General features: G+C 47.6%; 1 protein-coding gene across 5 annotated transcripts in view; it reads right to left on the bottom strand.

The window, feature by feature from the left end:
* The window catches only part of LOC135913372 (neprilysin-2-like), a 472005-nt gene that overhangs the window by 223737 nt on the left and 220360 nt on the right, over positions 1-27908 (bottom strand). For all 5 annotated transcript variants that reach the window (XM_065445971.2, XM_065445968.1, XM_065445970.1 and 2 more), the window contains exon 4: positions 16420-16627. In XM_065445971.2, the coding sequence (XP_065302043.1) occupies positions 16420-16627 (208 nt within the window). The remainder of the gene's footprint in view (positions 1-16419; positions 16628-27908) is intronic.

Raw genomic sequence — 27908 nt, 5'->3', positions numbered from 1 at the left:
TTTTAACAATCTTAGGAAGTAATGTGTAATAAACTATTAAAACTCTGCTATCTGCGACGCACTCTCAGTGTGGCTCATCAAGAAACTAAACTACTAATATACTAAACATTATTCCGCCCAATCCTTTATGATGTGTCCATACCTTGGAACCATTTTCGTAAAAACGATACAAACAATATAGAATCAGTGTAAAAGAAGGCTGTTTGTTTTAACTGCCATCACTGCGGCAGAGATTTTTCACCTTCTTCTTGCCTCTCTAGTCTTAACTTACCTCCCATGGCCAGGCTACTACTCAAAGGCAAGGCAAGGCAAAGGCAAGGCTGTTCCCGAACTCTTAACTTTTACAGCCTACATCTTTTACCATTGCGAAGTAGAAATCACGCGTTTATAGCTTTTTGCCTCAACAATCGAACATACGAATGCTTTGTCCGGAAATTTTCGTTCTTGGCCCCTACCCTGTTTTTCTGTCTGCAAATGAAACCTGATGTTATCGTCAGTACTGCTATAATCCGAAATGGGTTACAGCATGTAAAAATGAATATAAATGAAGTAAATGTACCCGGCCCCGATGTAGCTGGGCCACGTATACGTAAGCCGAAACAAAGTACTTCATGCTTGCTCTCGATTGCTCTGCCATACGCAGCACCCTAATTCATCTAACACTAATAACGTACTAACATTTCGCATATCTAACCAATGTTCGTCCGCAAATGGAATTTGCCTAATTCATTTTGCCACCATATCAGCAGGTTGGATGGTGTTCAGAATAGAATAGCCGGATAAATCTCGCGTACGTATGACACTCTTTCTGGCATCACCCTAATAAAACATTAGTTTATCTTCACTCATTAGAAACCCGCCGCCTGGCAGCTCTCCTCTGTCTATTTTACAGGTACATTTATATCAATACATCTCACAGTCTGCCAATTCTTGCCCCTGTACGCACGTTACAGAGCCTTCACGCTCACTTTCATCGGCATACATGGTCAAACGCAGGCATTTATCTCATCATCACAGCCTCGTGCTATTGCACATTGGAACAGTCTTGCGGATCATATTGAATCCATGTCTAACAGTGTAACAATTCGTGATAATCTCAATACACTCTTTGATAACACCGTACAATGATGTTTCACTGTGTTATTTGCAACGTTTTCTTTATTACTTTTTTTTCTTATTTCTCTTTTTTCTTATTTTCGATGCTTCATTTTTCTTTGTTTGTACAAAATGTGACCCCTCTCACTCAGTGCCCTTCGTTGGGCATGTGAGGTATTATAAATAAATAAACAAATAAATAAATAACTCCTTCCCACGAAAATTTTAACGTTAGTCAGCTCCAACAGATCATCATCGGAGACGGCACCGTGTATGGCATTCGAGTTACGGTGCTGGGTCACTGTTAGGAGAGAATCCCCAAGTGAAACTATATTGGGCAGATTATCATTTTGTTTCCTAACGCGGAGTGCCAAAAGCAGATAAAGCCTTGCTATTTTTGAGGCTTTATAACCATGGCTAAAAACTTCAGTTTCGTCAAGGTTACAAAGCGAAAATTTTGAAACAGATATTCAAACGAGAAAACTTAAAGCGCATTCACTGGTTTGGTGTGATTTTTGAGAATGAATGATGCAGAATCAAGGACAGTACTGTTTTTGACGTCCAAAGAATTGGAAGACATCTTCGGTGCACCCTCATTTCTACGGGTGATCAGGAAGTTTGTGGAAAAGCGGTTAATATTGCTACATGAACAAAATCTGCATGATGTGTTCCAAATATACATAAGATGCATTGCAAATAGTCTTCAGTGTTTCATCCCTTGTTCGTGTAACAATATTGTTACGGGCGCATCCGTGAGTGCCGTCATTTCGAAGATGATTTGACGTGTGTAGGTTGAATCGGTCTCAAGAGCTATCTTATTTATGCATCATTGTCTCTCTAGCATATATTCCCAATGCATTGTTATACGTGACTTCTCCAACGTAACAAATTGATGAGATGTGCGAGGTACCCAGGCGAAACAACAATGGTCGTCACCTCTGGCTGGACATCATGACGGACGAAGCAGGACCCCACATGGCGCGGCCCGCATCAACGCCTACAACTTCGACGGTTGCGCTGGCTCAGCCGCGGGATACAGGAAGGCTCTGCGCACTGACCACCTCGACGTGGAAGAGTGGATCGCCACGTATGAGCGTATAAGTGCCCACAACAAAAAAGGGACCCGACGATTATGATGGCTAACTTGGTCTTCTACTTAAAAGGCATGGCGAAGGTGTGGCATGACAATCACGAGGAAGAGCTTATTGGCTACGGCCCGTGCCAACAAAAGCTGAGGAATTTGCATGGCCATCTCGCCGGGCAGAAGAGCATCGTTAAAGAATAACTAGCGACCCGGGCCCAGACGTCCACAGAATCGTACGTCTCTTGCATCCAGGACGGGCTGGCTCTGTGCCTAAAGGCCGAGAGTGATAAGGCTCAGTTAAACAAGATTGGGCATGTACTGAAGGGAATCACCGACGCTGCTTTCAACTTGCCCAAGTGTAAAAATTGTGAAACTGTACCAGACATCATAAAGAGTGTCAAGGTTTCGAGCATGCCAGTAGGCGCCGCATTGCAACGCCGTTCGCTCGTCTGTCAGACACAGCTGCTACATCGTTTTGTGACAAGCTAGGAGTGCAGCGACTATCAGATGACCTGACGAGGATATTGTAGCGAGAGCACGAAGCCATGACAGTATGACCCTTTTTTCCGCTCCAGTAAGCCGAAAAGCATGCCTACAGCGCCATTTTTGCAGGCGATAGCGAAGACCTCGCTAATCTTGCAGTTCGTCTTGTATGCGCCGTTGCCGCGTAACAGCTGTCACATGCTCCAGGTTTATCTACTGGTCCGCGGCATCCTGCACGCTACCGAAATCCAACCTAGTGGTGAACCGCAGACGATCCGCCAATCTGTTTTGCGTGCCAGCGTATCGGTAACGTTGCTCCTCATTGTACGAACCGTAATGTCTCCTCCCCTCTGCGACCTTCATTCCCCAGTTATTATCGCCACTAACAGAGCGAGCGTCATTACCAGCCCCCGTTGGCCCCGCAACAGCCAAACAATGAAGCTCGTGCTCCTTGGAACATTACCTCGTCGTCCTTCCGACGTCCCCCGTCGCGTTGGCCTCCAGCCTGTCGACCATCGTTCCTATCGCCGTAGGCAAATCGCTCACCTTCCACGATGCAACCGCGACTCCACCCTCCTGAAAACTAAGCGATGCAGCTTCCACAGGTGATGCTGCATTGACAACTCGATCGCGGAACCCTCTGATCACATCCCCATAAAGCATAACTTGGCGGACGTTTTAGTCGATGGCGTCAGTGTCCAAGCACTCATTGACACTGGCGCGCACGTATACATGATGAGTGCCCTATTGCGCCGTCGCCTGAACAAAGTTCTCACACCCGGTGGATCACGCGCCCTCCACGTCACCGACGGAAGAACGCCTACAGTGCTTGATATGTGCACCACTCGCATTGGAATCGCGGGGAGCCTAACGACTGTTTTGTTTGCCGTTTTGTAACAATGCCGTTACGACTTCATACTCGATTTGGCCTTTTATGCGAAGCATATTACGAGAGCTCAACCCAGCTCCTCAGGCGCAGCGGTGTCGCCTTTAATACCACGTGACACCGTGACGTCACGACAGAGGAGAAACGGGGCTCCAACTCGCGCCGTCGCTCGCGGCGTCGCCTTCAAGGCTGACCACGTGACACCGTGACGTCACGACAGAGGAGAAACGGGGCTCCAACTCGCGCCGTCGCTCGCGGCGTCGCGGCGGTATACAAGCAGCTGCGCTTGCCTCTGCTAGACACTCACGAGGTGAGATGCCTCCTGGAGACAGAGCTGCGCGTTGGAATGAGAAGCGAAGGTTGCGGCGTGCTACAGAGACTTTTTCTAGGTGGCTTTGCTACGGCGCAGCGACTACGCGCCCCGCATCGGACGCGGTGAGCGTCGAGCAACGCAGCGTTCGGCGCGACAACGAAATGTGCGCCTGAGCAAGCGCCGCACGCCTGAGCCGACGCCGACGACAACGGCTTTTCTGCAACACGAGCTCCTTAACGCTGTCGCGTTAAAATACAGGCTAGTATGCTTCGCATCCTGGGCTTAACCTTAGCTAAGCCACAGCCAGTTTTTTTTTCGTGTTTACGTGCCGTGTAATATAATTGTCCTGTGTTTGCTCATCACGCACCGTCTCCTCCATCTTCCTCGTGTCACACGCTTTCCAACGTGACAATCCTAACCACATCACACCATCTAATGCGTCGTCTATCCGTGGGAGAGGGTATACGTCGACCTTTGCGATTTTGTTCTGTCGTCAATAATCGACACAGGAACCGAGGGTTCCGTCTTTTTTTCTTTGCCGAGACAACAGGAGATGCTCATTGGCTTTTTGACTGCTGGATGATGTCATCGCGCAGCATTTCGTCCACTTGTCTGATAGCTCCACGTTCTCGCTTCGAAACTCGGTAAGGGCTCCGGTGCAGTGGTCGAGCGCGCTGTTCTGTTATTATGCGATGATTTGCGAGTGCTGTTTGTCTTATCCTGGATGACGTCGAGAAGCAACCTTTGAATCGCTAGAGCAGACTACGGAGCTGTTGCTGCATAACCATGGGGAGACTTGGATTTATGTCGCAGTGTGGTTACGTAACTATGGTCGTCTGGGAAGAAGTGGTGGAATTCGGGTGGACAAACGTTTTGCTGGTTTTAAAAATGTCCTCGATGTATGCGATCGTCATGCCCTTTTTTATATGCTTGAACCCCTGGCTGATGTTTTTAAGCATTACGTTCACTTTCCCTCCGTGCAGTCGAGCGATGCCTTTTGCGGCGCAAATATCACGTTGAGCAGTAGACGTTGGTCGCCCTCGATGACGCCTGCTACATCTGCGGCTGTTTCAGTGCGGGTGTAAATACCAGCGCTGGATCGAGGCAGGATGCTCGCTTTGATCTTCGAGCACACTCAAGGTTTGCTGACTACGAAAGCGCTCCGGCGGTATAGCTTGGTCATCCAACAGCGTTATGGACTACGACTTCAGGTCGACGATTCCGTCGTGTTGGTTCAGGGAGTCCATGCCGAGATTGCTGTCGCCTGAACACTGTTGGAGGATAACGAAGGTGGCAGGGTAAGTCCGGTCATGAGCGCTAATTCTTGCTGAGCAGATTCCAGTCGGTGTTATGAGGTTTCCTCTATCGGTCTGGATCTCATGGCCTTCCCACGAAGTCTTAACTTTCTTCAACTGCGCGGCGATGGGTCCACTCATGATAGAGGAGTCAGCTCCTGTGTTTACTAAGGCGGTGACTGTGTGGCCGTCGAGAAGCACGTCGAGGTTGTTTCCACTCTGTCTTGCGTTGCAGTTAGGTCTTGGCGTCGGATCACGGCTGCGTCGTGTTGACATGTGGCTGGAACGTCACGTCTTCTTTTGTCGGCATAATGTTTGCGTGTAGATTTCTTTGGGATGCCTTCGTCTCTTTGTGTTGTTGACATAGTCTCTTCGGCGCTTTCGTCGTCAGCGGAGGTTCTTCGTCAGTGCGATGAACAGCAACCACACCTCCATTGGTTGCTGCTTTTAGTTTTCCGAATATGGGCCGACGGACCGGTCCCGATTTGGGACCGTATGGGACACGTAGCGGCCTGGTGAAGGTGAACGAGAGAGTCGTCGAAGGCTTCACTTAGTAGCGGCAAGGTTGTCGGCGACACCAAGAGTGTGTTCACCTTCCTGAGGGCGCGTTGCGTTTACGGCGAACCATCTTTGTCCCAAGTCGCGGTATGCGCATCGGCGGGACACACGGTCAGCTTCCCGCAATGATAGTAGAGCGGGCGCTGGTGAGGGGCTCGGTAAACGTCCTTCTTCCCCGCGCAGCTTCGCTGAGCGACGGGTGGGCGTGCTGGCGGCGGCGGTGGACAAAGGAATTGCGAGGTTACAAGGCCCTCGCGCGGTCGCGTAAGTTGACTTCGGCGGAAAGCGACGGCTGCCTAGGTGATCGCATACGGCTGGGGCTGTATTGATTGTGGTTGCATCTGAGGAACTCCAAGCGATGGCTGTACCTCTTTGACGATTTAGGCGATTGAGGCCGCTTGACGCTGTGACCTTGGAAACAGCTTCTGCAGTTCCTTACGAACGACAGTTCTAATGGTCTCTCACAGGTCATCGTTGCCGAGTGCTTGAACATCGCTATAGTTTGCGGTCAGCGGTCGGCGGTTATAATGCCTTGTCTGCATATCGAGCGTCTTCTTAATGCTGGTGTCCTCACGAATAAACTCGTCGACGGTCTTCAGTGGGCTTCGGACTATTCCGGCGAAAAGTTCCTCCTTCACACTACGCATGAGTAGGCGGACTTTCTTCTCATCGGACGATCCCGGACTTGCATCTCGGGATAGACGGCATATCTGATCCATGAAGAACGCGATGGCCTCATTGGGCAGCTGCTCTCGGGTTTCTGGTACAGCTTGGGCTCGTTCTCTGCGGACGACGCTTGTGAATATCTGCAGGAACCTTCTTCTGAACAGGTCCCACGCCCTCAAGGTGGCTTCTCTATTCTAGAACCACGTCCTGGAGGCGTCTCCCAGTGAGAAAAAGACATGTTGAAGCTTCTCGTTGGAATCCCAGTTGTTGAATGTTGCGGTTCATTCATAGGTCTCCAGCCATGTTTCTGGGTCTTCAGACGATAATCCATGAAGGTTGGTGGATCCCGAATTTTTGCAGCAGAATCAATGACGCTGGGGCAGCCATTGGGGTTCTCTTGGCCACGACATTGTTGTTCGACTCAGCTAGAAGTCCGTGCTCCGGGCGCAGCTGTTGCAGTCGGCGGCTTGCTCGATGATACGGGACGACGTTGCTGTTGTCTTTGAAGTCCGGGCTTGAATCACGGCTTGTCGGGGGCGTCCGATACATGAATGAACTAGTAAATCCACCATATTTCACGCAGTGGTAACGGTAAAGAAGGCGGCAAAACTGTGAATAATGAAATGAGCGTTTTATTCGGTGAGCCTGCTCCCTTAAAAACAGGCTACTTCAAAGAACAGCGATAGTGGCGAACACAGTCGGTGATCGTGGAAAATCTGATCTGCCGGTCAAGCGCGTCGGCTTTTATACAGGAGTCATCGAAGGTTCCAGAGAAATGGGTGGTGCCCGCATTTCTTCCGGAAAGTTCTACACAATTCACGTCGCACATTCAATCAGATTGCACAACCTTTGGTAACAACGTAGCTATCGTTCACTTTCGAGAACCTTGCGATACATGTGGGCGCATACTGAGGTGAGCGATAAAATTTGTTAGTCGGTGAAAAGCACTGACGCGGAAAACAAACAAATCTACGTGTCAATATTTCATCATCATCAGCCTGGTTACGCCCACTGCAGGGCAAGGCCTCTCCCATACTTCTTCAACAACCCCGGTCATGTACTAATTGTGGCCGTGTCGTCCCTGCAAACTTCATATTCTCATCCGCCCACCTAAATTTCTGCCGCCCCCTGCTAAGCTTCCCTTCCCTGGAATCCAGTCCGTAACCCTTAATGACCATCGGTTATCTTCCCTCCTCATTACATGTCCTGCCCATGCCCATTTCTTTTTCTTGATTTCAACTAAGATGTCATTAACTCGCGTTTGTTCCCTCACCCATCTGATCTTTTCTTATCGTTTAAAGTTTCACCTATTATTCTTTTCCATAGCTCGTTGCGTCGTCCTCAATTTAGGTAGAACCCTTCTCGTAAGCCTCCAGGTTTCCGCCCCGTAGAGGAGTACTGGTAAGACACAGCTATTATACACTTTTCTCTTGAGCGATAATGGCAACCTGCTGTTCATCATCTGAGAATACCTTCGAAACGCACCCCAGCCCATTCTTATTCTGATTATTTCCGTCTCATGATCCGGATCCGCCGTCACTACCTGCCCTAAGTAGATGTATTCCCTTACCACTTCAAGTGCCTAGCTACCTATTGTAAATTGCTGTTCTCTTCCGAGACGGTTAAACATTACTTTAGTTTTCTGCAGATTAATTTTTATACCCACTCTTCTGCTTTGCCTCTCCAGGTCAGTAAGCATACATTGCAATTGGTCCCCTGACTTACTAAGCAAGGCAATATGATGAGTGAATCGCAAGTTACTGCGGTATTCTACATTAAATTCTATCCCCATTTGTTCCCAATCCAGGTTTCTGAATTCCTCCTGTAAACACGCTGTGAATAGCATTGGAGAGATCGTATCTCCCTGCCTGACACCTTTTTTTATTGGGATTTTGTCGCTTTCTTTACGGAGAACTACGATGGCTGCGGAGCCGCTATACATATCTTTCAGTACTGTCACATACGGCTCGTCTACACCCTGATTCCGTAATGACTCCATGACTGCTGAGGTTTCGACAGAATCAAACGCTTTCTCGTAATCAATGAAAGCTTTATGTAAGGGTTTGTTATATTCCGCACATTTCTCTATCACCTGATTGATAGTGTGAATATGGTCTATTGCTGAGTAGCCTTTACGGAATCGTGCCTGGTCCTTTGCTTGACAGAAGTCTAAGGTCTTCCTGATTCTTTTTGCGATTACCTTAGTAAGTAGTTTGTAGGCAACTGACAGTGCGCTAATCGGTCCATTATTTTTCAAGTCTTTGGCGTCCGTTTTCTTATGGATTAGGATTATGTTCGGGTTCTTCCAAGATTCCGGTACCCTCGAGGTCATGAGGCATTGCGTATACAGGGTGGCCTGTTTCTCTAGAACAATGCTGCATTCGGCTGAGTTGCGTATGCGGACGGGGAAGCCTACATCTGCCGCTTCTGTACGTTTGCGTGATTTCTTTGTAAGTTGTCACGGGGTGCGGTAGCTCTGACTCGTCCTCGGCCCGGATTGACAGTTCTCGGGCATAGTGGTCGGCGAGTGCGTTGCCTTCCACTTGCGAGTGAGCCGGAACCCACACGAGCGCAACGGCCCGTCCCGGTGATTTGCATTTGGTGAGGATCGCTAGTGCCGCGGGAGAGATGTTCCCCTTGCGGTCGTTTGCGTAGGCGGTCTGGGAGTCTGTGACCACGGTCCTTACTCCCGGTTGTGCGAGTGCGAGGGCCACAGCCACTTCTGCTTCGGCTGTATTCGTCGTCCGTATCGACGCGCCTGTGACTAGTTTATCGATGGTGGTGACGACCACCGTTGCTCTGGTTCCGTGCTTGGGAAGCGAGGCGTCCGCGCAGAGGACCTCGGGGTCCTCTTCCAGCTGTCGAGCCAGTGCCTTGGCCCGCGCAGAGCGTCTCTAGTTGTTCCCCTCCGGCTGCACGTTCCAGGGAAAGGGCTTGGTCTTAATAATGTCTCTCAACGTTGTGGGGAGCGGCTTCGTTGTCGGTTGCTGTTCTATTTGCCATTCTATCTTGCGTAGGACGGCCCGACCATGCTCTGTCCGGCTCAGCCTTACTCTCTGATGGGATAGGTTTGCTTCCACGAGCTCTTCCACCGTGTTGTGGACACCCATTTCCAGCAGCTTCTGCGTTGAAGAGTAGACTTGGATGTCTATGGCGAGTTTGACTGCTTTCCTTATCGTCGTGTTCAGCATCTCGCGGTTCACCTTCACAAGCTGGAGGCACGGGGCGGAGTACGTTACGCGTGACACGACGAATGCCTGCACAAGGCGCAGTGCGTCTTCTTCTTTGATTCCTCTGTTCCGGCTGGTGACTCTTCGTATAATGCTCAGGACTTGCTCTGATGTGGTCTTGATTTTGTTGACGGCTGCGTGCGCCTTGCCGTCACTGCGCAACAGCAGGCCTAGTATCCGGATCTGCTGCGTTGGTTTGATCTCTGTGCCTTCCATGGTGATGATTATGTTCAGCGGCGGCTCTTTCTTTGGTCTTCCGGGGTGTACCATGAGCAGCTCCGATTTCTGTGGAGCGCAGCTCAGGCCGAAGGTCGTGGCATACTCGTGGACGGTCGTTGCCACTCTATGCAGGGTTTGCTCCGCCCAGGCATCGAACCCCGCGCGGTTCGTCCACACTTGGTTCGTTATATCGTCGGCATAGAACGTGTGGTCCAAGCCCTCGATCTGATTGACTAGTTCGGGCAGGGGCAGGAGTGCTAGGTTGAAAAGCAGAGGTGACAGGACAGACCCCTGTGGGGTACCCTTGTCTCCGAGCTGTCTCCGAGGTGGCAAGGGAGTGAGACGTGGTAGTCCCGTTACGGCCCGCATGGCTTCGTTATTAATGGCCTCAAGGCAAGCCCATTGTGCCTTCGAGAGATGATGAAACTGGGCTCGGTAGACGAGACGTGGTTTCAATACAGAACGAACAAGGAGGCGAGCCATGTTGGTGCTCGCTCTGCCAGATTTCTTTGCAATCCGACGTATCAATTGTATCGTTTCTGCGGCTGTTGCTTTGCATTTTAACGCGACCGCGGTAAGGAGCTCGTGTCACAGAAAAACCGGTGTCGTCGGCGTCGGTATTGGTGTTGGCGTCCGCGGCGTTGGCAGTGAGCGATAAATCCCGGCAGGCACTTCATAAATATAAAACAACTTGCAAGATGGGCTGGATGGGAATCGAACCGAGGTCTCCGGAGAGTGAGACGGAGACGCTACCACTCAGCCACGAGTTCGATGCTTCAAAGCGGTACAAAAGCGCCTCTAGTGAATGCGGTGTTGCCTTAGAAACGAACCGTAGAAAGTTATACTGCGGTGTACATCGGTAATTATGAGCATGTAACTTACAGAAGTCGCAGTTACACGACTACCGAAGTGCTATTCCGCTACATTTGTTCTGTGCTTTTTGACCCATGGTCCCACAGATCCGGAGGAATCCATTTCAAGGCCGAGTACAGGGAGAGTTGAAGCCTAGTGTAACGGTTGCTGATCCAGGGTTAACTGAAGAGGCCGGATTGCCAGTAGACGGCGCCCATACTTGTTCGCTACTGACATGTACGTCGTCTTGTCCTTGGAAGTGTCAAGGCCTATCTGAGCACACCAGTTGTGCGTCATGTTTAGGGCATCATGGGGCGCTTGTTCTTGGTGGCAGATTTCAGGATCAACTGACCAGACAGTGATTTCATTGGCGTACATCATGTACTGTGCGTTATTTATCGTGGCTAGCTTCCAAGCTAGTGGAAGGAGAGCAATAGTGAAAAGGACTGGTGCGAGCACAGATCCTTGTTGGACACCCCGATGTGCGACGAACTGACCTGCTGTTTGGCCTGCCAGGCGAATGGAGGAGGTGCGAGCGCGCAGGAAGGTTTTGACGAATGTGCAGACACGGCAAGGGAACTGAAGCCAATGGGGAATTCCGACAATTGCTTCGTGACTCACATTGTCGTATGCTTTAGGAATATCCATTGCCAGAATCATGCGAATTCTTCAGAACCATAAAGAATAGGTACGCAAGGCCATCTTCTGCGCCTAAATGAGCACGAAACGAGATTTGGCCAGGATGATACCACGAGCACCGCTCGAGTCACCACGTAATACGTGTCGCGAGCATATGCTCCATCAGCTTACCTAACGTAGAGGTTAGTGCTATTGGGCGCATATGCGCGATATTATCTTGGGGTTTTAGGGGTTTGGGAATAGGCACCATTTCTGCATGCCGCCAAGAATTGGGAATGACTCCTGTAGCCCAAGCTTCGTTTATGGCCCCCAACAGCACCTCGAGGACCTCGCCTTCCGTGTTTTATAAAGTTCATACGGTATGCCATCCGGTCCTGGTGGCATGCATGGCTTCGACAGGTCTATCGCTGCTAAACATTGCGCCATAGTGAAGACAGCTTGTATGCCTTCAATGTTGGAGAGCGTAGGGGGCGTGCCTGCGCCCGCGGAAAGGCAGTTTTGAACAACGAAGAGAGGCGGTGCTGTGTCCAAAGCCGGAAAAAAGGTGTGGGCGACAGTTTCTGCGAGTACTGCTGGTGTCTGGCCCGATGCTCACAGGGTGCAGGCTGCGGGCTCTGGATGGCACCGACCACGTTCCATTACTCGGAAGGTGCGCCAAATGGAGGCATTGGACGATGAAGGTCCGAGAGAAGAGCACCAGTCCATCCAGCTGCCACGTTCTAAGCGGTGTTCATGGCGCCGAGCTACTGCAGTAAGGCGTTGGGCCTCTAAGCGAAGAGTATTTCATGCAGGGTCACGTTCTGATGCAAGTTCTCCTTGGCGGCGCGACGCCCAGAGACGCAGAAGTTGCAAATCAAGAGCGGTTCGCGATTAATCAACCCACGACGTACGCGTCGCCTCAACTAATGCCGCCTTAAGACAATGGGACGGGTCCAGTATGAAGTTGCATACATTGCTTTTTGATACCGCCCTGTGTCGATCCCAGTCCACCACTCGACATAGTCGGCGGAGGCGGCCTGTTCCGCCCGAAGATAAGCCAAGGCGAATCGGATGATGGTCGCTGCCCCAGCAGTCGCGTTCGGGTTCACATGACCACGAGACGGTCGTCCTTCCTAGCCACCAAGATAAGTCCGGTGAGTGTGGCGGCGCGCAAGGGTGGTCACGCCGCCGAGTAGGCACTGACACATTATTAAGCAGAGTGAATTGGGCGTCCATAAATGTGTCCAGCACACATGCACCACGCGCACTGGAAATAGCGTATCCCCATGTGATGTGAGGCGCGTTAGAATATCCTGCGACCATAATGGGGCAACCAGGATGTTTCTGTCGTAGGTGCGCGAGCCAGCCGAGACACAACCGAGCCGCACGACCACTGTAGGGGCGGGCATAGTACGAAACGATGATAACGTCCATGCGTTGGAGACGAACCAATACGGCCACGACTTCTTGCCGTAGAGTGCACCACCGTGAAAGATCAACGCGAGTCTGATGAAGAGTGCATCTTACATACGCTGCAGCCTCCCCTGTAGGGACATCGGGCGTAGCACTCCTACGATCCAACATTGAAGGCGATGAGTATGCCACATTCCTGGAATACGTGGCAGGCCGTTGGAATCTTGAAGCAGTAGAGCCAAAACACGCAGCTTCCCATATCTGACACACTAACGCAGCTCTCCGACCTTCCCCGCGATGCCACGACAGTTCCACTGTAAGATGCCTTCTGGAACACTTGAAGACATAGCAGCCATCATAGATTAAGATTGGCCAGTAGAACCGAGGTGAGATGCTGGAGTTGTTGCGCAAAAAGGCGCAGGAGTTCTTGGGGTGAAAGTCGTTTCGACACAGATTTTGGGTTAGCCATATGAGCAGGACTAGACGTCGACGGCGACTGCGACGGCCGCGCTCCGTCATGACGACGCCGGAGCACTGTACGGCGTTCCTTGAGACGTTGGATTTCCTTTTCAAGGTTGGCCAGGCGAGCGTCGATCTCGAACTCTTCGTCTGCCAAAGGAAGCGGCGTGTCTTCTATCGATTGTGATGCCCATTGCGGTCGTGAATTAGACGACCTAACAGCTGCGCTATAGGTATGAGTGGCAGCATCACTTGTCGCTGTACTTGCTATTGTCACCTGGCTAGCGTCCTCATCCAGCAAGGCAAGAACGGCGTAAAGGTTGTACACAAGGACTTCTTTCATTGATGGATCTCGAGGGGTCCTTGCTGGCTGTCGAGAATGGCCTTGTCGAACCTTCTACGTGGCCTTCAGCTTCGTAGGACACGTCGTGGAAATGATGTCATGATCGCTTTTTTGGCATAGGCCGCATCTAAATGGTGCTGACGGTTCAGGCTCCATGGTGTCGCCCTTGGGTGGGTAGGGGCAGGATGATTCATGTGTCCCTGTGTTGAGCAAGTGTAGCATTACACAACGGAAGGCTTGAACGGACGAGGGCGCAGTACGCAGCCGTAATACAGGATACGTTCAGGTGGGGAATTAGGACCGTGAAGCGTGATTAGGCACGTACGACCGCTGCCTAGGTAGCGAGCAGCCACGACTTTGTGTGTGGGACACGATAGTTCCTGCAGGAGCCTCTCGGCTTCTTCGTCAAGGTCAACCCCATTAACCACGTAGCGTCTTAAATCGGTACCACTGGCGAGGTACGCCTGGACTGGAAGGAGACATTCTTACGAGACTTGTATTTGTTGTAGTTGTTCGAGTTTTGTAAGCTAGTGCCATAGCAGACACCCATACTGAGACCGTATTAGTGGGTTTGTGTAGAGCAAAACCTTGAAATCGGTAAGTCTCGAGGCAGGCGTCCAGGGCCAATTGAATAATACGGTTGTGCAGAGTGGACATGTCATATCTAGCACGTAGCTTGATAACCTCTTTGTACCACGGTGTCGTTGGTGAATCCAGAGACGTGCATGTCAGTCGTGCGGGCCGGCGTTGTGATGAGCGAGGTCTTTTCGGGGCTGCTGGAGCTACATTTTCATCCGATGAAAGGCCAGTAGCTTCCTTCGTTCTCTTGGCCGAGGTATGCGCCAGACAGCAGGGCTGTTCTGCTCCATGTTGGTGGTATCCATGCTCAGGGTACCGCCTTCGCGCGTTGTATTTGTCCCCACGGAGGAGACGCTCCTGACTTGGATGGCAGCTGCATCGGTAATGTTCCGCTCTTTCGACGCAGCGGTCAGCAGCTTGGATGCTCCGCGCCGACGCGGCGAGTGCCGCGGGGGCACTCGCACTCGCGAAGTCGCGCAAGAACTCGAGTTGGACGACGCAGCAGGAGGGTGTAGATGACGACGGACCTTGTAGATAGGCGCCAGTAGTAATTACGAACCACCAAAGCGGTCCATAAAAACAGAGTTCCAGTAGCGGGAAAAAAAAGACTGCAAACGGGGCGAAAATCCGGAGCTACGGGAAAACACGCCCGAGCGGAACGAGCGCTGGAAACGCCCCTATTTGATTTTTCCTAGATATAATCTTGCGTTCGCGAAAGACAGCTTTCCACGCACAGTCACGATAGTGCACACTCAGACGTCCTTGAATAGTGTTGTTAATATTGTTGTTGTGTTCCCTAAGCCGATCGTTAATGCATCGGCAGGTTTTCCCGATGTAGACTGTATCACATGAGATTGATATCTGTCTCTGTACTTTGTGTGCCGCCTCTGTCTCCGTCGGTAGTCGCACTTTAGGCTTGCACTATTTCGTAGCATCTGCAGATAAATCTCTTTATGTCTTGTCTGTGAACCTGATTCACATCTATCAGCGTACGTAAAGCCGCTTTCGCTCCAGTTAAATCTACTATCCCGTTTTGTCCTACAGAGCGGTCACGTTGCACTCTGCATACTGGGATTGTTATCTCAAGGTCGTAAAACTTGTCGACGCAATAATGAGGATAAAATCCGGCTCGCGTGAGCCCCATTTCTAATACGATACGGTTACAACGCTTCGCGAACTTGTGTATTTGAACCAGCTCCTTGTATTCAGGTTTTTTTAAAATCTTCTTCATGAGCTAAAGAATGGCTCAAGCATTGTTGAAAATATATTGCTGTTTTATTACGGCTTTTGAAAGCTTCCTAAGTTAGAACCCTGCACTGGATATGATGCTACGATGGTGGACTTTGACTCATCTGACATAACTGAAATTGATTGATACTCTATGGACAAACATTGTTCTGTAATCAATGTGCACCGCACTTCTTGCTTACGAACTTGAAGGGAAAATTACGGTTACCAGGTAAAAGTACGATTAGAGGGTCAGTTTTCATAACTGACTTTCATGACTTTGAAAAAGTTAACGAGAAGCTTATCTGCTACGGCTTTCACGTCCAAACCGAATTCATTCGCTAAAAACGGTCAATTTTCCTAAAGTTGAGTGGAGCGCAAGAAAAAAGTGATTTGCAGGGTTGTTCATCGTAGAATATAACACTCAGAGCTCGCGCGAGCCATGTTTAGGTTGTCGGGCATTCCAGGGCCCTTTTATCTGATTCTGCACAGAAACATTGAACTGCGCTCGCACGGCAGGCTCCAAGGTGTAGCTAGGCGTATACCTAAATGATAGATGGAATCAAGTTTATTTGGAACGGTCATGGAGGCCGACTGATAGACTACGCACGAGTAGAAAAGTATAGCATATGGTGATAAAAACAAAAGCTTACATAATCCAATGCAACGTTGTAGGAGATTATTTGTCCACGCCTTTTGGCCGCGGTGCACCTGCTTACGTTGATTAGTAGTGTGGGTAATGATAGCGTCATACAAAATTCGTTAAAATGCCTGATGCTTCATCGGTGAGTTTATGGCAGTGTTTTAATTTAAGATTATATACTGCAGTTCATATGATCAAAAACAAAATATAAAATTCATGCATGGCACATTTCCGGTTTCAACGGCGCTTCTTGAGTGCTTGTAGCCGCCTTTCAAGTAATTCCACACTGCCAGCGCCAAATTAGTTGCAAAGCGAAGCAGCTCCTGTGAGCAAGTGCGGACGTCTAAATAGGGCCAGCAGTGTTGGTTTCACCCCTTCACCTCTGTATTGTTTAAGGGAAGACATCGTATGCTTACTGAAATCAAGGTTGAACCCAGTGTAAATTGACAAGCTCACCTGTAGAAGAAGCCTGAGCTTATTGAACTGCATGTTTGCGGACTCTCTGCCGAGCACATTAAAAGCATCCAGCGTGAAGACATCGAGCAGTTCGAGGTCTACCGATGCCACAGCGTGACCGCGGGGCAAAGGCCGCTCGTGCGACCAGCGGTTGCATACGTGTGCGTAGAAATCGTCGCACGGGTTAACAGACGGGTCTAGTGACGACCTGCGCATTGAAAATGGGGCAAGTTCTGGTGAATGGCATCGTACAAGCCTGCTCGTTGAAATGAAGCTCAAAACTAGTACAAGCAATTATAAAGTTTCTGAGCATAATTCGACCAACTGATGTCTCAATCGGTAAACTAAACTACGATGGGACAAAAGCGATGCAATAAAAAGAACGCAGTCACGTTGATTGCTATCTAACTTTGCGATCCATTGGCAGCAAGCTCGCAACGTGCACACGTTTTCCCAGCGGAAAACTGGGCTCTTGCTGACGCCCCTTTCCCCTTGTGCCTAACATAGCGCTGAAAAGACGGCCATGCTTGCGCAATACGGAATGCATGCCCATTGGTTCATTAGACTGGTGGCTTGATAAATCCCTGAAAATGGTGCTTCCTTGAAGGTTATCTGGGGCGTCAGCTCTGTTAAAAACCGATTACAATATTCAAAAAAATATTGCCGTTTTACCTGCGAAAACGTTAATTTTATTGCTCTCGCAATCAGTCAAGTCTGATGCAACAGCATGGACGAAGACATTCGGCGATAATTACCTCTATGGTTTACACTTCCCGATACTTTCAATGCGCTTAGTGGGCGAAAAAACTGCAAGGACACCGATAAACTGTAGCATTCGTCTTGGAGGTGCATGTCGCAGCAATTTTAGGGGACCTAAATATCTCTGTTTTTGTTGCGCATTTTAGAGTACGTTACAAGCGTGATATTGATCCTATGAAGGTATATTCTCCAATGCGCCACAATTTATCGGTGGTCAAACGAAGGAACTCGGATCACCGTAACAGGCACAACTTCCTATGCGAGCAGCCCCCCATTACTGTCTTACCAAAGCTTATGAAGTTTCTGTCTCAAAATTTTTATTATAGGATTTCGAACACTGAAACGAACAATCCAAGCGCTGCAGGCATTATTTGTCCTATTTTCCAGATTCCCTGGTGTCTCATGAAGTGACAGAAGACTAGAAGTCATGTAAGCGCTTTCTCGTACCACAAAGGCTGCCTCGCCATCATGGCCTAGGTGTCACCCGTAACTGTCTATTAGATGCGTTTTATTTATGCATTTATGTATTTATTTATGTGATAGTCAAATGGTTGAAGACATCATAGGGAGGAGTGAACGGATGAATCGCAGCATATGCATGCCACAACTAAGCTTATAAAACATATTTGCTCTCACATTGTGAACTCCGCTTCCAACCAACAAAGCATTGGTTCGAAACAAACCTTGCTCACTTTAATAATTACACCACTATTGTATTTTCACCAATTTACGTGTTCATGCCACTTTCTTGAACTATGCAAAGGTGCTTGATAAAGTTCCTCATGATCGACTTTTCATACATCTAGCTGGCTTCAATTCCAACCCACAGGTCAATGCGAGGTGAATTTTTTTAGAGGTGACGAGCAGTTGATTTGCGATGAATGTATTTCCTCACACGGTACCCCGACCATTGCAGAACTAACAGAAAGTACTGCATTGAGAGCATTTTTTCTTTTTAATATGTGGTATTGATCTAGCCTGGACATTTCTTCGAACACGCGTCGCATTTTGGATTGTAAAACTTTATTTGTCCAACAGATGTAGGGAAGGCTTTAAGTCTTCCCACCTAGACGACGGCCAGGAGTCCTTGGACCCTAGCGGCGATTTCGGCCAGTTGGATGGTCTTCAGTTTAATCTCCGGATCGGAGCTGAGTAATAAGGTCTCCCATTGTTTTACAGATGTTATTCTTCCCTCAGAGGGAGCCTGTGGGCATTCCCACAGAATGTGATTAAGATTAGCCCTGGCTTTACATAGTTTACACTGGCTAGAGTACTGACCCGGGTAGTAGAGGCTGCACGACACTGGGCTTGGAAACGAGTTGGTTTGCACGCGACGCCAAGTGGAGGCCTGGCTCTTGTTTAAGGATGCATCAGCCGGAGGATATTTAACCCGCCCTAGTCTGTAGTGTTGTGTGATCTCTCTGTAGCACACTAAGCGGTCTCGCCACGTGAAGCCTTCGGCTAGCCCACCAGCTCGGAATGCGAGTCCTCGAGCTAATTCGTGGGCCGCCTCATTCCCAGCGAGGGAGGCGTGCGCAGGTGCCCAGATTATTTCAATTTTCCTGCTATCTCTGCAGGTCTGCAGGATTCTGTTCGCCTCGGGCGAAATTCTGCCTCTGGCAAAGTTCATCACCGCAACCTTAGAGTCGCTGACTATAATTTTGGCTGAAGTACTTGCAATTGCAAGTGCTATGGCAGATTCTTCTCCAATTTGAGAGCAATCCGTTGGAACTGTGCCACTGGCTATCAATCTAGTTTCAGCGCTCGCTACAGCTAGGGCCATGCGGCCGTTGCCATAGTCTGCAGCATCAACGTAGAGCACGTCCTTCGAGTTTTTGAAACGCTTCTCAAGAGCCTCAGCCCGTTTCTGTCTGCGTACCTTGTGATGGATTGGGTGCATGTTTTGAGGTAGTGGTGCGATTATTAGTCGGTTCCGCACGCTTCGCGGCAGGTCTACTTTGATGCCTTCCTGCCCCTCATAGTTTATGCCTAGCCTAGCTACGATTTTCCTGCCCGTAGGGCTTCCCGCAAGTCTCTCATACTGCGAGATCCTCACTGCTTCAAAAATCTCCTCAAGCGTGTTGTGGAGCCCTAGAGCTAAAAGCTTTTCATTTGCAGTGGGGATGGGAAGCCCCAGCGCCTGTTTTATACTTTTACGTATGATGCCATCAATCTTCTTCTTCTCGAATGACCTCAAACTGAGGAAGGGAGCAACATAAGCTATTCTACCTATCACAAAGGTCTGGACTAGCCTAACTAGATTCGCTTCTCTCATCCCGGACCGCCTGTTGGCAATCCTGCGGATCAGCCTCATGGTCTGCAGTGCGCAGCCGTCTAGTCTCATTATTGTTTCGCCATTAAAACCGTTGGCCTGAATAAAAAGTCCCAGAACTCTGATTTTGTCCACTTTTGGAATGGGGATCCCCCCAGCTGTGAGAGAGATTTGTGGTTCCTCCTTACTGGCCCTGCCTTTCGGCTGGTATAGAAGCAGTTCCGATTTTTGCGGTGAACATTTAAGTCCCCTAGGTCCGACATAACCTTCAACTGCCTGGATAGCCCTTTGGAGGGTTTCCTCTATTTGGGCACCGCTGCCCCTATCTATCCACAACGTAATGTCATCAGCGTATATGCTGTGATTTAGTCCTTCAATAGCCTCCAGTCTTTCAGGGAGTTTGATCATGGCCACATTGAAAAGAAACGGCGAGAGCACAGAGCCCTGTGGGGTCCCTTTGCTGCCTAATTTAATGTCATCCGATTGGCATTCTCCAATCTGGATTTTTGCTTCTCGGTCTGACAAGAAGTCCCTAATGTAATTGTAGGTTCGTACGCCTACTCCCAAGTCCTGAAGGTTCTCAAGAATGGCTTTATGTGTGACGTTATCAAAAGCCTTCGCTAGGTCAAGCCCTAGAATTGCCTTTGCGTCCCCCGTTTCCGCATCGATGATTTGGTGTTTTAGTTGCAGCATCACGTCCTGGGTGGAGAGCCTGGGCCTAAAGCCCACCATCGAATGCGGATAGAGGTCATTATCCTCCATGTAGTTATTGAGCGGTGTTTGAATAACATGCTCCAAAAGCTTGCCTGCACAAGAGGTTAGAGAGATAGGTCTTAAGTTAGATAGGTTTACTATGGTGATTATTACTTGCTTTTTATGACGGAAGAGTCATTTCTGGCTCAAAAGCGGACAGCACACCATGTAATGAGTTGACAATGGTTTATGAGGTCAAGTAGATAACATGGCTGCAAAGAGCTTAGAGTCAGTCGCTATGTAAATGCGTCAAATATGAGGATAAGTAAGAAAGTGTTTGCCGATATTTTTTATTAGCCAAACAAGGTACATACATGTAATTACAAATATATGTGCTATTCTACGTACATTAACAGAGTCCCTACACCGGTGCAGGCATGTGTCCCATCGCAGCACTAAATGTGAGATAAACCATGGCACGTGGCCTCTCCGAACTTTCTTTGCCCGGCAACTCTTCACAGCCTTTTGCAAAATCACAACTACACCACCGGACACTTCTCAAAGTGAGACACATTCCCTAGATTTAGGCTGCATTTCCCTGTGGATTCCGATGGGCGTTCATCTCTTGCTCCATAGAAAACGAATCACACTTCGTTGCTCGTACGCCATGGACGTGTAAAGCACAGCCGCTGTCTTCAACAACTGACAGCAGCGCCATGCCGCGGGGCTACCAGTAAATAAGGCCGGGTCGTCCAGGAAAGGTCCGCCGCTGTTCCCGGAATGAATATGTTGATTTAATCATAATAATAACAATAATAATAATAATTGCCACTTTGTAGAGGATAGAGATATTCAGGCCCGTCAAAGCCAACAGGAGGCTTGAAGGACTGGGCCCGGCAGTTTACGGCAGAGGTAACAAAATGGCAACAACCAACATAACATTGATTGAAAGGAACAATAGGTTCAGCTGAACAAATAGAAAAACAAGCCAATCACAAAACCAGCACCAAGGACATCAGTGCTAACTCCAAGGAAACAAAACTTAAAATGCATAATCTCATACTTCTAAGCACAACTGTAAAAGAATACAACAATCAACACAATGCTCTCAAATGCGTTTTTAGGTTTTGCATAGAGTTTACAGCAAAAAGCACTTTTGATAACCCATTAAAAATCTCCGACACATAAGCACACCGTCTTGCCTTTCCATACCTCGTTACACTCCATGGTACATAATATCGAATGGCTTTTCGCAAATTCCGGTTACGATCATATTTAGTAAAAAAGTCTGAATCCCAAAAGTTGCAATGAACAACAGTTTGTACGAAAGAGAATGGAATGAAGGGAGACGTAAGAAGCGGAAAATATCCGCCCCAGATGGGATATGACAATTATACGTAATGCTCTTTAGCATGTTTTTAAGATGCTATCAATTCGGCAATGCCAACGGGAAGGACATGACGCAAATAAGGTGATTCTGTATCTAAGAACACTATACGCAAGAGCATAAATTCTAGTTTTCTTCACATACATTGGAGCCAAAGATCTCATGTAAAATAGTAACCATGAAACTTTCCGTAGCCTGGTACAAACGTAAGCCGAGTAGTCATGCCGTGATAAACTGCTATCGAAAACCACCCCGAGATATTTGTACGAATTTACATAGTCAACGGGTTCGCAACCCCAAGAGAGAGAATCATGATCACGTAAAAATACTTGTTTGTCTATAAGGGCTGTCTTTAGCGGATTTCTAAAACAGATTATTTTGTTTTTTTCTGTTCACTGAAATTTCTTTATTAGCGAACCATTTCATTCCATGAATCACGTTTCCCTGCAACATATTACCTGCTGTCTCGTAGTTTATATGCCTTGTGAGCAAACCAGTGTCGTCCGCGTACTGAAATATTAAACCCTTGGAAGTTATTAAGCTGAAGTCATTTGTAAAAATATAGAAGAGTAGTTGGGATAGAATGAATCCCTGTGGTACAGCAGACTTCACAGGCAGCTTGCTACTATATTCTGATTGGTTGTTTAAACTAACAATTTGAGAACGCCCACTAAAACATTCTTGAGAATGGCATAAGAGGGACCTCGAAAGCCTAGTGTGTACAGTTTTTTTCTGAAAGAATACTATGGTTAACCGTATCAAAAGATTTAACGTCTAGAAAGAGAGCGCAGCTAAAGGAGTTTTCCTCAAATGCTGCGGTCAACTGGTCTGGAAATTCCTCCAGAAGACGTACAGTGTCCCTTCCTGGAAAAAAAACCATATTGGCGGTTTGAAAGGACAGCAAATTTGTTTAAGAAGGACATCATGCATTCAAATAGAAATTTCTCTAGTATTTGGGAAAGGATCGGCAAAACAGAGATCGGTCGATAGTTCTCAACTGCGTTCTTCTGACCTCCCTTGAACAGTGGTCTTACAATAGCGGTCTTCAACTTTTCTGGCAAGGCGGCATGTTATAGTAAATCGGTAATCAGAAAGAGCGTAATGTCCGAAAGTGCGTCGAAATTCCGTTGTAAGTGTCTCGCCGAGAAGCCACCGATTCCTGCGGCCTTAGTCCGCTTGAAGCTAAACACTAATCTGGCAAGATTTTCCCTTGATAACTTAGGAAGATATGCGGATGCTGACAAAGATTCTTTTAAAGTGCCTTTTACGCCTTGTCGAGCTGCTGTCGTTTCTGCTGCGAAAGAGAAATGCGGCCACGGCGGCCGCATTTCGATGTGGGCGAAATGCGAAAACACCCGTGTACTTAGATTTAGGTGCACGTTAAAGAACCCCAGGTGGTCAAAATTTCCGGAGTCCTCCACTACGGCGTGCCTCTTAATCAGAAAATGGTTTTGGCATGTAAAACCCCATAATTTTAACGTTAAATGCTTATTGAAACTATCAGCTTTTGAAGAGGCCTCTTCTACTAAAACATAAAAACTGGGCGCATTCCCGTCTTGTCCACGAAGATGATTAATCAGTGACCACATCTTTGCCGGATTTTTAAACACTCGTTTGAACTGCTGCTGAAAGTACAGCCGTTGAGCTGATGGAATAAGTGCTACAACTTTGTTTCTGGCGAATCTGTAATCTGAGCGAAGGTCTTCGTTTCTAGTAGCATGCTTGGAACTCCTCCAAAGCCAGTCTCTGTTCGCTATTGTCCGTAAAATTTCAACACTAAGCCAATCATGATTCCGCCTTTTCTTACCCGTAATTTTTCGCCTAGAATTTTTTTGAGCTCGTCAAGTCTGCGGCACATCTTTGAGTAAACTACCTCTGCTGGATCGTCCGCAATTAAACTTGCCCCTTGAAAAGATGCCACTAATGTATAAAAGTTTCTTTCATATGTTATTGATACGGGTATCTTATTAACATCACTGTAACTTGATGAAGCAGTTCCAGACTGAAGAGAAAAGCGATAGGCGCTTAAGCGATGATCAGGTAGCTGCTGAGAAATGATACATAAGGTTAAAGTGTGATTCGGCGCACGAACAGCGATATGGTCAAGGCATGACTTAACTGGTCGACCATTCAAGAAATCTTCACGTGTGGGGGCAGTGACCGTGTTTTCGATTCCATAAGCTGAAAGTGAGCATAGGTAACCTGAAATAGAAATTTCGTTTGTGCTTAAGATATCGATGTTCAAATCACCTGTCAGGCAGAACAACTCAGCATCTTTGTACCCGAGAAGTATTTGCATAAATGTAATGTCAGCATGCATAAACATGCATAAATGTAATGTGAACAGCTAAAACATCGTATTTTTCCGTCACGAAGACAGCGATCTCTCCTCCACGGCGTATCGGGCGTACAATAAAACTGGCACAATAGCCGTTCACTGTGAACGTATCTAAACAGGACTCTGGTGCATTTATCTCGGTGAGAACAATGATATCCACAAAACTTATGGATTCTTCTTATAAAATCTTGAATTGTTCCCAATATTTGCGGAGACAACGAACACTCAAGTTTATCAACGTGAATTCGTGATCTTCGTTTCGATACAAGTTTGCCTTAAGCGTGGCAATGTCTGGAAATTCTAGCGTGGTAGGTAATGATCGATCAGTCATTCTGTCTTATCAATGTCCGCGTCGCAAGTAATTCCAATGAGTGTTGCGGCTTCGTCTTTGCGAAGAATTTGCCGCCTCTTACCCATATGAATTTCTGGCCTGCTTTCTTTCCTGTGCTCCTTACTAACCAAAATAACCTCCTGTTGAACTGCGACAGATTTTCATTGCAATACAGCTGGTCCAATGATTCCGATTCACAAAGGCTCTGCAGCTTGCCTCGTCTGCGTACCCGAGCAGTAATCAAAGCGAATCGTACCAAGATCGCATAATATAATCAATAATAATAATAGTATTAATAATAATAATAATAATAATAATAATAATAATAATAATAATAATAATAATAATAATGTTTATTTCCCATAAAAGAAAATGGAGGAGGGTGCAGGTAGAAGCTTCACGAACAAACGGCAGCTTGACAGGGGCCCGCGGCCCCTTCTAGAAGGCGGCAGTAAAAAAGGTTACAGGAAGAAAATCAACGCCGGCAACATACATAGGCACCAAAAGGACACAAGGAAGACAAAGAGAAGATACGTTGTACATAGTATTGCCGTATTTCAGCTTTAGTTATTTTTAAAATGTCAGTGGTACGTTATTTGCAATTATTCAGGAGAGGGGCAGGGGGCATGGCGGAAGACAGTTTTTCTCTGTAGTAGTTAGCGCGATGGGTTGTAACATTCCATTCTTGTTTCTGACGGGTACTGCTTACGGAAATATTCTCTTGTAGATATGATAAGTCACATAGAAACGTTATATTTTCGAGTACTTCGCGTTTTTAATAATTTCTTTTTTATTTATGGGGTTTTACGTGCCAAAACCACTTTCTCATTATGAGGCATGCCATAGTGGAGGACTCCGGAAATTTGGACCACCTGGGGTTCTTTAACGTGCACCTAAATCTAAGTAGAGGGGTGTTTTCGCATTTCGGTCCCATCGAAATGCGGCCGCCGTGGCCGGGGTTCGATCCCGTGACCTCGTGCTCAGCAGCCCAACACCATAGCCACTGAGCAACCACGGCGGGTTACTTCGCGTTTGAAGGCTAGTGTAAACCTAAAGAAATTTTTTTCTGGTATGTTTGTTTTTTTGAAAAAAAAAACTGTGTGTGGCTGTTATAAGGAAAGTCATAAAGCAATCTGACAACTTTTTTTCTGGAAGACGAAAAATATTTCTAAATTAGTTTGAGTAGTTGTGCCCCGAACCTATAAACCGTAATTTAGATGAGAAAATAAAAAGCGAATTATGAAAAAGTAGTTTCACCTTGAATGGCAGATATGTTCTAAGGCGGGATGAGACGCCAACTACATGATTTAACTTTGCCAAAGCAGTGTCAGTGTGGTTATACCAAAGCATACAAATGAGCATATGAACATTAGAAAACGTTACTCCAAGGATTTTAATTTGATCACGTATTTCTATTGGTTTGCTCACATACGTTAAGTTTACTGGATCGTTGAACCGCTTCGATGTCGGCCTAAATATAGCAGGCTTTCTTTTATTAACATTCATTTTCGGCTGCTTTTTTATTGACATTTTTTTCAGGTGTGTAAGGAGTGAGTTTTTCGCATTTACCAGTTGATGACAATCTGGAGCGGTTATAAAAATACTGGCGTCATCCGCATATAGAACACAAATTCGTTCCGTACGGATATCTGTAAAGTCATTGACATAAATATTAAAGAGGAGCCGACCCCGAATGCTCCGTCGAGGAACACCTCTAATAATGCGTTTTAAGACAAATTGGTATGAGCCAATTTTTACAAACTTTTGGCGGTGACTAAGGTATGACTGAAATATTGCAAGAAATATCCGCAGATTCCCTATATATCAATTTTTTTAAGTAGTGCATAGTGATGAATACAATTGAAGGCATTAGAGAAATCCGCATAAATACCCAGTACTAACATTTGTTTTTCAAAATGTCATAAAATAAATTTCGCCTGTTCAAGTAACGCCCATTCCGCACATTTGTTTTGGCCGAATCCAAACTGTGTAGGTGGGAATAAATAATGCTTATCAAGGAAGCTGGCGATTCGCATGTGGAAAAGTTTTTCTAATCCCTTAGAGAATATGGGTAGTACAGAAATTGGTCGATAATTACCCATGTCATTCGTATCACGCTACAATACAGTCACTTTTGCAATTTGCATTCTTTTCGAAAATCACGCGCGCGAGAAACACATGATAAAAATGTAAGTAATATAGGAACACAGACTGTTAGGAACACATTGCCACGTAGCAATGACAGTGAAGAAGGCAGAAAAACCGTGATGAACGAAACTAGCGTATTCTTCGGTGAACTTGTGGCCTCAAAATCAGGCTAAACTCAAAGAACAACTATAGCGGCGAACACTCGGCGGTAATCGGAAATCTGATCAGTAGGTTAAGTGCGTCGGCTTTTATCCATCAGTCGTTCAATGTTGCAGACTAATCGCTGGAATCCGCGTGTCTTCCACAACGTTCTACGCTATTCGCGCCGCGCATACATGCAACCAGGTTGCACAAGGTTCGGTGGCCGACTGCGAATGGACCCACCGATAACATTACAAATACTTCCGATACATGTGGGCGCGTTCTGCTCTCCGCGATAACAGTTGTTGAGCGGTGAAACCTGGTCGCCCGACAAAGTTAAACCAGTACACGTGCCAATGCCCGCATCTTAAAAAGCATGGACCCGATGCTACAAACAAACAAAATTAATTAACGAAAACACCCATAGCAAAGAAACAACAAAACAAGGAAGTTCGTCACCATGAGTAAAAGGGCATAAGACGAACCACGTGGACCATTTCAGGTCGTGCATGGCGCCGCTGTGAATGCGAAATGGCGTCTGGCACTACCTCATAGTCCATTTCGCCAATACGTCGGATGATCTTGTAACACGGTCTTAAAACTTAATGTTAAAACATGGTCGACTTGCTGGTGCACCACGTAGCGTCGTCGGAGGTTGTAGTGCCGGCTGTCGGTAGGCTGCTGGTTCTTGATCCGTAGGCGGGCGAGGCGTCAGACTTCTTCGGCGCGCTGGAGATAGGTGTCGACGTCAAGATTCTCTTCGTCCGTTACGTGCGGTAGCGTGGCGTTGAGAGCCGTAGTCGGGTTCCTGCCGTAAACCAGCTTCAACGGCGTGATCTATGTTGTCTCCTGCACCGCCGTGTTGTAAGCAAAGGTTACGTACGGTAGGACGGCATCCCAGATCTTGTGTTAGACGTCGACGTACGCTGTCGTCCTTTAGGAAATGGAACACGCGAGCGCGTGGCCTGCGCTCTGCGGCGGCTGCCCACAGCGCCATCAGCCAACAGCTAAAGAAAGCACGTCCACTTTTGGCGTCATCTATTGGCAAACAAAATGACCAGTCATGGCCGGTGGACAAGCGCTGCTAGATTATGCTCCCTCACCGCTCGCGTAATGGGCGATGCCTGCAGCGCGTCGTCTGCGGCTAACAAATCGAGCGTGGTGCACGAGCACGATCGAAACGTAGAAGCTCTGTCTCTCGCCTTACGCCTGTTGCGCTTCGCCTAAACTAGAGCTATATAGGTGAGCACGATGCACTCAGCGGAAGGTTTGGTTGTTCTTTATCTATAACTGAATGATACTCTGTATCATTCAGTGATAGACTATCATGCGAGCTCTATGGATTCGTCGTAGAACTCGCATTTGCTTAAGCCACAACTGAATACATTTCCAAGAACACAGTATGCAGCATTATAGTTTT

This window comes from Dermacentor albipictus, chromosome 1, assembly GCF_038994185.2.
Source record: "Dermacentor albipictus isolate Rhodes 1998 colony chromosome 1, USDA_Dalb.pri_finalv2, whole genome shotgun sequence".
NCBI lineage: Eukaryota > Metazoa > Arthropoda > Arachnida > Ixodida > Ixodidae > Dermacentor > Dermacentor albipictus.
The sequence above is the reverse complement of the archived record's forward strand: the minus strand, read 5'-3'. Positions and strand labels throughout refer to the sequence as shown.